The 11,842-nt window shown below is 48.0% G+C and overlaps 1 protein-coding gene across 1 annotated transcript; it reads left to right on the forward strand.

Moving 5' to 3' along the window:
* Window positions 1-4,380: 4,380 nt before the first annotated feature.
* On the forward strand, window positions 4,381-7,251 carry kek1 (kekkon 1). The gene has a single exon (XM_065492002.1). The coding sequence runs from the start codon at window positions 4,593-4,595 to the stop codon at window positions 6,516-6,518; it is 1,926 nt and encodes a 641-aa protein (XP_065348074.1). The 5' UTR covers window positions 4,381-4,592; the 3' UTR covers window positions 6,519-7,251.
* Window positions 7,252-11,842: the final 4,591 nt, after the last annotated feature.

Genomic DNA, 11,842 nt, shown 5'->3' on the forward strand with positions numbered 1-11,842 from the left:
GTGGTCTGAAAGGAGCAGGGAAGCTGTTTAATTAATCAATAGAGATAAGGATTAATTCCAGCGGAAAGCGTGCATAATAAATAATAAAAGCATTGAGAGCCCGGGCTGGAAAGAGAAGTGAGATGTGTGTGGCAGATAGCGAAAGAGTGGCCTGCTCAAAGGGTTTGTCTCCTTTTTAAAGGGGACATTGAGTGTCGACGACGAGGCGATTCACGCGGCTCGCAGCCTGAGACCCATTTACCGCTCACGGAGCCGAAACTCACTCTCCTTCAGCCTCTCGTTTGTGTGATATTTTTGAACCAGCAGGGCGTAGTTTTTTATAACTAACTGACTGCTGCCACGGTGTACATGTAAATGTGGGCGGCACTGGCAAAGAAAATACATATAAAAAAGGAGTCGCGCATGTATTTGTGCACATGCTGCGGGGAGTGTGCATTTTCAGCCATAAATTTCCAACCCAAAAGCCAGCAAGCCAGCCACGAGAGAGACGCAAAAACGCCTTACGCGACTAAATTTGCCAGCGCACGAAAATAATAAATATATACTGCTGTGAACTATTACAATTTGAACAGAACGAATTATTCAGTATTTTTTTTCTTACTCCCTTGCAAAGCTTTCGCATTCGTGATTTCATGTCGGCTGCTGAAAAGAATAAAGGCAATTGCTTTGATTGTATGTGGAAAAGCCAATATATATTTTCTTTCTGTTTGCTGTTGTAGAGCTTAAGAAGCAGGTCGAACGACATGAAAGACAAAAAGGCACTTCTGCTGTTTGATGGCGGTGCGTCAGAAATTTGTTGCAGTATCCCTTTTTTGAGTGACAGCATAAAGCCGCTTCTTTTTATTGACATGCGTGGGAGGCAGGGCTGCGGCTTGCTTTCCTCCGCCGCATATCTCCAAATGCTTCGTGTAGTGTAGATATTTTTCCATTTCTTCTGCGTGGCGCCGGCAGTGGCGGGCGCCTAAGTGTCTCTCTCTCTCTCTCTCTCTCTCTCTCTCTCTCTCTCTCTCTCTTCTTTCTCTCCACCCCGACGCGTGTATGCCATCATGTCCCCAGTCTATTAGGCTGCTCACGTACCTTACATTTGTTTCCCATAATTCTGAGGATCGGTTTCAGACCCCACGCGAAAGCCGGAGCAAAAATTTCATTCCACAGACGAAAGAGTTTTATCAAAGCAGAAGAGGTTACATTTAATTCTTGAGCAAAATGGCAGATATAATTCCTTGCTTGTTCTATTTTTCCTGCCATACTAAAACAATTTTCTTTCCGAGTGGAGAGAACTGCAGAAAGTGCAGCAGCTGCTTTTAAACTCGCTGCTTTTTATCTTTGAAAGCGCCTAATGGCGTTCAAAAGAAGTCGCGCAGCCTCTCTAGATTGCCCCACATGCCTCTTAAAACAGCATTTAGTGCCATTCAGAGTTAAAATGTGAGCGCGTGCAACTGAAACACAAGAAAAGATTTGTTGAACAAGTTTTCTAGCACAGAGTGTTGCAAAAAAATGCGGTCAAGTGTTTGAATAGGTGCGCACCTTTGCGAAAATTATTAAATTCTCTGTCTGGACAGAGGTATAGTTGCTGTGATTACACGTCAACAAAATAATGAAACACACAGCGAATTTGTGCGGGCAAGGGGGAGGCAAAGTTTGGAACGGACGCACTTTCTTGCCTCATCAAGGCAAGTTGCTCCCTCTCGAGCAAAAGTCGGCTGGAGGGTGCGGGTTGACTTGCGGAAAGTGCTCGCACGGAGAGTAATTATAATGTGGTCACCGCCTGCACTTGGCATAATATCAAGAGCGCTGGGCCCGAAACCGCGCTGGAATTTATGCGCGAAGAGCAGAGGGAACGGCCGCGAGCTGAGAGTTCCTCGTTTTATTCTATTATTAAATATACGCGTTCATATTCCCTCTCTGCACGTGCCGTGCTGCGTATGGACCTCAGAGCTTTTACATGTGAGTCGGCGATTCATTTTTTTTTATGTCAAACCGGACTGTCAATTTCAGCGTTGAAATAGAAATAAAAATGACAAACGGTGCAATATTTTAGTTTGGACAAATTTTGGTCGCTAAGCTAGAGATCTGCAGATTCTGAAACAAATCTCAAATTAAAAACAAATTAAATCCCAGGGAGCTCCAAACAAATAAACTTTCGTGAACGTTTTACGCGATTAAATTGCGGGACACCATTTCAATTCCGCTATGCGAAAGGGAGCATTTGCGAGTGCATAAATTGATCTGCCACCGTCTTTCCTCATGTGCTCGGTCTAAATCAAAATTGCCATGGGTGCGACGTACTACGAATAAGAGGGTTGAACTGCACTGCTGCCGGGGTGCAAAATTTTTCTCCCGTCGCGGGTGTATGTGCGGGAGGAAAAGTGAAATGCAATTATATTTGAGCCTCCCCCGAGGTCTGCTTCGATTCATCTGGCACAATTTGCCCCCTGCTATTCCCAATCTTGTCACGCCGCCTACCCGCTTCCAATCGGTCCCCTGAAGCACGTCATGAGCGAAAAAACGCGTCCGACATTCAAACCAGCGCTAATAAGCAAGTTTCTTCCGAGATCACGTCCCGTTCGGCCGCATTGATTTTTTCACGCGCGTAAAAAATGAAAAGAATCATTTACAACCCTCGGAGACACTTGAGACCCAAGACAGACTGTATCCTTCGCCGACCCGCCGGTGGACGCAATTATTTACTAAGTCTAATTTGTTAACGCTCCATTCAACAAAGTTTTCGTTTTAAAAAGCGTTCCCCTTTGTCCTGCGACACCAGGTTTCATTCACAAGGCCGTGTCTTCCTTTTGTTGGCCACGACCACCGGAAGCAGGTGAGCCGACAAATAACGTTTTGCTCCATTCACCGCGCAGCAGCTTCTTTTGAGGGTGTTTCTCGGCCATGCCGTAAAATTGCCTGGAAAAACAGTGGTTTAAGCTGAATGGAGAAGTCACTCCATTCAATATAGCAGACAAATGAAGCTGAGCTTTGGTATTAGATCGAAACTGAACCGCTCATAGTCTCTTTCTGCACTTTGTTTGTGCAACGTAGCGCATAGCATTCGTGTACTGGCGAAAGACAATGATAGCACAGGTGGAATTCGCAATAAAGGATTGTCTGTGTGCCATGTGCACGAGACACGTAGATGCGATATATCACACGCGCGTTCCTATATCACACACGGCTCCTTCATTACCACTTGTCTCGCAGTCGGAATAACCGCACTGTGCAATCGGTGAAAATCAATGGCTCCTTTCTCGCTCTGCCACGAATAGAAGTAAAAGAAATGGAATATGCACTACATATCAGGATCGATTGGCTTAATGGATCTTGAAATAAACTTTGAATATATTTTATTTTAATTAAATTTAGTTAGTGTCTATCAACAAGCAGCTAACAAATTCAAATATTTACCACGGAGGAAGTTTGAAGTAAAAGGAGCTGCGAGAGGCAGCGGAAGATGGAATTGATCGCTTCCTATGCTTGGTAATGAAAAACTTTTTGATGGTCTGCGGCTATCGAAAGTTCGACCGGCGCAATAAAAAGTATCGAGTCTCACGCGCGCGCATCCGTCCTGTTTCACAAGAAAAATTACTCCTGGCCAATTTGACTGGCGATAACCACATCCGAAAACCAATAACACCAGCCCTCAGGGTAGGCAAGCTCTCTTTAAACCCATATACTACATAATATTGTTGAGTCTCTTGTGACAGGATATCTGCCTGCAGAAAGAAGAGGAGGGTCACTTGTGCGTAACGCTGGTGTTGTTTTTCAGGGCTTGAAATATGAAATTTTGTGTAGTGGCGCTTTAAATGTTTAAATTGCTGACTTAAGATAGCTTATAGTTTCTCTTGCTAATCGAAAACAATTCATTTGGATTTGCTTTCAGTAAAAACTGTATTAAAATATTCACATTTTTAACAAATATTTTTTGTGCCACTTCGTTTGTAAATTAATTTGGGGGAATTCGTGAGAATCATGAGTACGTTCCAATTTGAAAGCACGAAATAGAGCGGTGAATGGAATGGTTGATTTTAAAATTCATTGGCGTGCAAGAATCCGGTGATGCTGTGAAACGCGAGCAGAAGAATTCGTTTCAGGTGCGAGACGGACAATCGAAAGGCACAGAATTTTGTACACAATTAATGGATGGTGAGGCGAGCAGATACTTTTTGTGCCTGGTCGGCGGTGTGTGTTCCCTGAGCGAGAAGGTATGCAGGTAGCCGGAGGCAAAGTTAAGGTTTGGGCGGAACTCGCGACTTAGCGGCAGCATCCCTTTCCTTTATTCTGGCATTATATAGCGACCAGGCTTTTTGTCGGTCGCGTTCACTCTTTGGCTGTAACGGCGAAGGAGAGGGGTCGGGCCGTGCTCGGCTCGGGTCGGAGGATCGCAGGCGCACCGCCGCCGTGCCTCTCCTCTCCGAGCGGCGGCGGCGGCGGTGGACGTGCGAGAGACTCTCGCATTCAGTCGGCTCTGCAGTGCCTCCGAAGAAACAGCTTGCTTTGCTGCTCGAGGGCAGAGTCGGTGCTTTGAACGCTGGGACTTAAAGTGGGAGTAGTGATGAGTTAAGGACTTGCCGCGGACAGACCCGCTGACGGCCAAGATGCAGTATTGGCCGTTGGTGACGTGTGTTTTGGTGGTGTGCGCCGTGCAGGCGGCCGGGTGTCCCGTGGTGTGCGTCTGCAAGTGGAAGGGCGGCAAGCAGACGGTCGAGTGCATCGACCACGGCCTCATCAGCATCCCGGACGGCATCGACGCCGAGACGCAGGTGCTCGACATGTACAACAGCAACATGCAGAAGTTGCCGCGCGAGGCGTTCGTGCGGGCCAACCTGCTCAACCTGCAGAAGGTGTACCTGAAGAAGTGCCGTCTCGGTGAGATCCACAACAACGCCTTCAAGGGGCTGACCAACCTGGTCGAGCTGGACCTCAGCTCCAACCTGCTGACCTACATCCCGTCGGCCACCTTCCGCGACATCCCCTTCCTGCGCGAGATCGTGCTCAGCAACAACCCCATCCAGAAGATCGAGTCGCACGCGTTCCAGTTCGTGCCGGGTCTGGTCAAGCTGGACCTGAGCGGCTGCGAGTTGAACACGATCGCCCCCAAGGCGTTCAACGAGCTGGAGCAGCTGCAGTCGCTCAAACTGAACAGCAACCGGCTGAGCGAGCTGCGCCAGGAGACGGTGAACGCGCTGCAGCGGCTGCAGGGCGTCGAGTTGCACAACAACCCGTGGGTGTGCGACTGCAGGCTGATGCCGGTCAAGAACTGGCTCGAGACGAAAAACATCCCGTACACGATGGAGCCGCTGTGCGAGACGCCCGAGCGTCTGCACGGCCGCACCTTCGGCGAGCTGGCCATCGACGAGTTCGCGTGCAAACCCGAGGTGCTGCCGGTGGCACGGAACCTGCGGGCGAACGCCGGCGACGACGCCATCGTCGTTTGTAAAGTGGCCGCCGTGCCTGCGGCCACCATCAGCTGGTTCTGGAACGGCCGGCTGCTGCAGAACAACTCGGCAGTGGCGGCCGCGCAGCGGGTGCTCGTCTTCGAGGACGGCGGCACCGAGAAGAGCAGTTCTTTGGTGCTGATCAACGCGCAGGAGACGGACACGACCGACTTTTACTGCTCGGCCGAGAACCGCGCCGGCACCGCCGAGGCCAACTTCACGGTGCAAGTGTCCGAGCGGCAGGCGGGCATGGCCTCGCTGGACAGCGGCCAGATTGCCAGCCTCAGCGCCGTGTTCGTCGGAGTCGTCATCACCATCTTGGTGGTGGTCGGGGTGCTGGTGATGCGCATCCGCCGCATGCCCTTCTCCTCGTCCAAGTCGCAGACGCCGCACGACGCTGCGTTGGCGGCCGCGTCGGTGGCCTCTGCAAAAAACCCGTCTGCCAGCCTGGCCATCGAGACCGAGCGCCGCAACGGCTCCGTCATGATGAGCGATCCGGTGCTCAAATCGCCCGTCATCTGCGAGATCAAGCTGCACAGCCAGCAGCGCTGCGGCGGCGGCGGCGGCCTGACGGACGTGCCGCCGGTGGCGGCCAACGGCCACCACGCGCTCAACGGGCAGGCGTCGATCGAGTCGTTCCGCAACCCCGACCTGATCAACGAGGCCGAGCGTGCCGAGGGGCCGCGCGATGACGGCCTGCTGCCGTCGCGGGCGCTGTCCGGCGAGTACAGCCGCGCGCACGGCGACAGCCTCTACCCGTCCGGCCTGTGGGACGCCTCGTCCGACCATTACGACGACAAGACGCCCATCATCGAGGAGGTGCCGTTCGCGCCCGTCGGCGGCCACCCGTCGCCCTGGGACCCCGCAGACTTCCCCGCCGACTACGGTCTTCCCATCCCGGGCCACTCGCCGCCCCCGGCGCCCGCCCCCTCGCAACCGCCCCCGCCGCCCGGTGCCAAAACGCTGCGCGTGTGGCAGCGTGGCGCCGCCCCCGTGCTGCCCCCCGTTACGGCGCTGAAAAGGGTGCTCGGCAGCAGGAACTCGCCCGACGAGGGCTACCAGGAGGGCTGCGGCACCGACGTCTGAAAAACTCGAAAAATCAGTGCTGACAATGTGATCCCGTAATGTTAATTGACTCGCCAACAGACCGAACGCGCAGTGCTCGAGATTTGTTATTTTTTATATACGGATAAATCGGTAGCCGACGAAAACGGAATGGGAGTGGAAAGTGGTGTGCGCACCTCACTTGTCACAGCTGCAGCCCTTTCCCCCGAAAACTGGACGACGGACGAGTGAGTGAGAGAGAAAAAGGGTGTCTGCGTGCGTGCTTTGCTATGCGCGCCTGAGGTTGACATTGCAATGAATACGTGTTTCCGCCGCCGCGTGACGGAAAAAACCGATTTCCTACTTTTCCAAGTGATTGAAAAATATGTACTTAAAAAAGCTCCAAAATTTAAACCGCCAAACAGAAAATTTCGATTGCCTGACGAGTAGATATATAACTAAAGCCGTTGTAACACTAAAAATACTCACTCCCTTGAATCTCTCTCCTGTAAACCGAAACCACAATATTGCCGCATACAAAATGATACTTAACTTCCTGTTCATTTGCGCACAAACCGTTTAGATAAAGTCCAGGACCGATGTTGAGTGTCGTTTAATTAACTGACCGGTGTGCAAAAATTATTCGTTGTCAAGTACGAGAAAAGGTCGGTGTGCAAAATGTCGAATTAATTTTCTGGCAAGCGGCCCCCGGCACTGACTGTACGCTGGGTGTGTGTAATAATTGTTTCGCCGGGGCCACCGCGTTAAAAAAAGAGTTAAAAACACATTTTTCAATGTTCAGTGGAAAAATATCGCGAAACTGTATACCCCGACACAAGCTGTAAACCAAAGCGAACACTTTCCGTTCTGCGCGTCATTTTATTTTATTTTATTACTCTCCGTCTCTCTTGCTGTGTAAATTATTGTTTTCTGCTATTTATTATTGCCCCAAACACCAAGCAGAGGACGGCCGCGTTCTGTTTACCGTATCGGAAATGTGCGGCGGCGGCGGAGGCGCGGTAGGATTTCTGATCGATGTTCTGATGGCGAGTGCCATAATTGCGTCAATCCAAAGAGTCCTCGCCTCTCGCGCCGCCCGCGCCTTTGTTGATTTTGGTTCCGCGAGTGTGTATCAAAGAATGGTCCGTGCTGGCCCGTTTTGCTCCTAATTTTACCGTGCACTTCATGTTGTTATGTGACTGAATTCTGGCTCGTCCATTTCTGATTAGCGATTAAGGCGGATTACTTGAAGGGAAAGGAGATTTGACACTCAAGTGATGTGAACTGATAAAAACCTTTAACATTACATATAAACTGATTGTAAAAATGACTATGTGACGCGATTTATGCAATTACTCTGATGATGATGAGCTATAATATATATTTGGAAAATATGCAAAAATATAGAACTTGCTTTCATTTCTCGCCATTTATCCTATTTTTCTATTTCGAATTTAAAATAAAATCAAATGTTAGATAGAATTTATGGTTTGTGTGTTCCTTGGACGTGGTGCAACTCGCTTTAGCAGAGCAAAAGGGATTTTTACGGTACACGAAGAGTTGCACTCACGCGCTGCCACTTCCTTTCTGATGTTCTTGCTGGCCGAGAAGATCCACGTCGACTTTTGAGAGGAGAGGCAGACCATGAGGCAGGCAGCAGTGAGAAAAATTCAGTTGGTTACGCTCGGACGGACGCGCATCCTCGCCTGCTTTGCTGCCTTTCCTCCAAGGCTATGCATTCTCCCGTCGAATGAGGCAAGGCAGAATTAAAGAGAGACCGACAGCTCCTCTCCACAACACGGGACACGATACATTCATTATGCGCCCAGGGGTGCCAGCAGTTCAGGTTTATTTTTAACCTAAAGAACTAAATTAGAGGACCACAGACACTGAAGTTCTCCACATTTACAAAAAAAAATTGATATGGTTTCTGCTCGTGCTAATTTCATTTTTGGGTCGAGTTTTAAGCGTTACAATTTTAGATTTTTTTAATACAAGTTCAATAAATTGTCAATAAACTAGAGACACTATTGAAATTTTTAAAGCTTAAAAAATATTTTTGGTATGGAATTGATATAAAAGCAGGCTGCTTCAAATTCGCTTGCTAATTAAAGCTTCCTCATTAATCATTTAATTTTTCAATTTTTTTTTAATAGAACTTACATATCCGCAGGTCAAATGAGAGTACTTACACAGTAATTGGGGCATAAAAATTTGACTTTTAAGAGCAATTTCAGTGTACCATCATGAAAATGGACAGCACAGCTATTGTTTTCTCTCATTTCAACATGCATACTCTTGCAAATAGTCATGCTGCAATAAGCATTATGCCTGATGGTTTTGCGCAACGCAAAAATGGGAGAGCAGCTGTAGAGCAATAAATCTGCTCGAACGCAACTATTTGCTGTTATGGACTATCAGATATTAACGAAATTTTTAGCGGAAGCAAACCATTTTTTAATAAAATACCTCAACTCTGTAAGAACTTGATGTATTTTGAGTTTTCAGGCCATTGTTTAAACAATTATCGAGTTAAAGCTGAGTGGCAACCCTGCGTCAAGCTGGGATAAAAGAATAAAAGTATATTTTTCTTCTTCCCTGGCCAGTTAGATAAATATATTATGCTGGTTTAAAATGAAAAAAATATCATGTATCTGCATAGGCTTGCTGCGTGGCGCGGCAGAGGCGGACGAAGTTTTGAGCTTGTCAGAGAGGCTCTTCTTTGTATTAAGCTTGAGCAACTACGCCCTGGCTGACTGGCGTGACTACGCCCCATATTCCGCCTCCAGGAGGCATTCCTGACGCCGGGGTCTCCACCTGGCTGACGTCACTGCAGCGACCCATTCAGCAGCCCACGATCGCCGTCAAACTGGTTGTGCACACTCGCTCCACTCCACCTATCTCTCTCTTGCTCTCCTGCTTATTAAAATGTTAATTGCCCGCGCCGATTTAATTGTCCGGCAGCGGTTTTACGCATTACCCGCCGTGCCCCATTTGCATACACATAGCATCTAGTTTCCATTTTCGGATGCTTTTAATCGGTAGGCGTTCTCTCTCTCTCTCTCTCTCTCTCTCTCTCTCTCTCTCTCTCTCTCTCTCTCTCTCGTCTGCATGCGCGATTTATCATTGCAATGTGCTCGTGTGCGTGGAAGCAGAGAGCTCAAAGCCGAGAGCTTTTAAACTGATCACACATCAACTGAACCACAATTAACGTTTTGCGTCACAATATCTGGAAAGCGGCCGTGAGGAGTCGAGTGCCTTATTAAATAAAGTCTGGCCTGAATTCAATCATAAATTCATCGGACACACTTTCAAAAGTTTCGGCCATTTCCAAAAATAGCAGCCAGATATTTTCAAAATGTTGCGCAGATTCTTTGGAATACTACCTCGTATTTGCAAAGATGGAAAGATGAAATTTCCAGCAACAGAGCTCAGATCAAAGATATGAATTATTGGAATTTGTTAGCCAATTTAAGCTAATTGACAAGTGAAACTGTTCTGTTACCCTTTCGGTGGTGAGTGACCATTTGGTTATATTATCAAATTGAGTATTTCTAAGTTTGTGCCAATTACAGCAGATTTAGTATAGTTTAGAGAAAACAGCAAAGCAATCATTTGGCAATTATTGGTTAATTAGACGTTCATTTAGACGGAAAATTAGTTTAGTAATTAATTTATGAAATTGTGGCTTTCTACTAATCTAATCATTGCTACATATGCGTATATTACCTATAGATTTCAAGCGGTATTAAAAACAAAATTATGGGGTTTCCGAGGATGCAGTGGGATGTATTAGCAAATCCGAAACTTTTTTAATATAAAGAGCAAAGCCGAATTAGTCAAATTTATTTTGTGCGTCCGCTGTGCGTCGGGACACATTTACAGCATCGCGCGAGACATTTATTCAGCGCGGCGCAGTCTCTTTTGAATATTCAGTGAGCCGCAGCGCGCGCACACCAGGTTGAGCACACGCACTTTTTTGTTTTGGTTTCGTGCCTCGCGGCTTGCTTTCCGAATTTTCCGTCGGCTCGAATTTCTGGCATTTCTCGCTTGATGAAGCACTGAAGAGAGAGATGGAGAACGCGCCCGACTATTAGCATATTGTCGCCGCGCACTCACAGCGGAAGCAAATTTTCACGAAAATTCTTAACTTCTCTCATTCGATAAGATTTCAGGAATTTGGTGCTTAGGTTTTTTCAGAAAATCCTTTAAAATGCGTGAAAGGATCGATATTGAGAGAATTTCGGAACTTTCGATAAAGTTAAGAGTAGCACTAACGGGCAAATTAGGCAGGGAATTAAGGCAAATCACTCGGTCGACAATTCAACACGACGTGCTGAAAATCAGCCGAAACGTAAAAACCGTTGCTTTGACGGATTTTGAAGTGAATCTAGCAAAAAATGTGACAAGAACGCAGGCGACCAATCAGAGAAGGCAATAATAGTTCTCTCGGATTGACCAAATCAAGACAGCAGCGCCACAGCAACAGCCAGCGCAATTAAACGAGTAAAGCAACAAGGCAGCTTTGTCACTTCCGCTGTCTGTCACTGTGGCGCTACTGTCTCGATCTGACTAATCGAGAGAACCTATTCCTTCTCTGATTGGTCGCCGGCGTTCTTATTGCACCGCCAAACGGTATTTCCGTTTTTTTCCGATGTGTCGAATATTTATTTGCTGTTCACCTTGCAAGTCAATTATGATTTAAAAAAATTGCAGCCGCAATTACACGCTGAAACAAGTGTGAAAAGGCAACTGCTGCCGACGACATTAATGGCTGAGGTACTATTAAAAAAATATAAACACGCGCTGGAACATTATTTGCTCTGGCTTGGGTCCTCAGGGGCGCCGCAGAGAGAGATGCCGGCGAATGACAACGGGAATTCCGCTGCAGCCGGCATTATTAAACCACTAAAAGTTTTTCCTTCCTGCCGGTGCCGGTGCCGCCGTCGCCGCCGCCTCTGCGGCTGCCAAGTGCAGCATCCACTTTAATGCGTGTGTCGGGAATTGGCTGGAGCCGACTTTGGCACGCCGAAAAAGCAACAGCGCAATGGTGTGCGGACGCGTAAATACACAGGCCGGCTTAAGAAGCTGCAAACTTTTTACTTGCGCGCCGCCACTGCAAATAAGAAGTGTCGTTTCTTCCCTCGATGCCCCGCGCTCCAGGCATTCTCCGGCCGTGTCATATCCTGAGACTTTGTAAAGGGGACCTGCTCCAGCCCACGCCAAGTGCAAATAATTTAGCTGTGCCTCGCAAACCAAACTCGTCTTGACGTTTTCGCAAAGGATGCGGCTAGATTGGACTTCGTCCGTGCGTACCCTGCCTCGTGAATCCGTCGCTTCAAACCTGCCTGCACACACACAGCACT

The sequence above is a fragment of the Cloeon dipterum genome, chromosome 1 (assembly GCF_949628265.1).
Source record: "Cloeon dipterum chromosome 1, ieCloDipt1.1, whole genome shotgun sequence".
NCBI classification, from domain to species: Eukaryota; Metazoa; Arthropoda; class Insecta; order Ephemeroptera; family Baetidae; genus Cloeon; species Cloeon dipterum.

Bases quoted from the DNA above. Each gene is read 5' to 3' on its own strand.
- kek1 (XM_065492002.1), top strand. From the start codon at position 4,593: ATGCAGTATTGGCCGTTGGTGACGTGTGTTTTGGTGGTGTGCGCCGTG.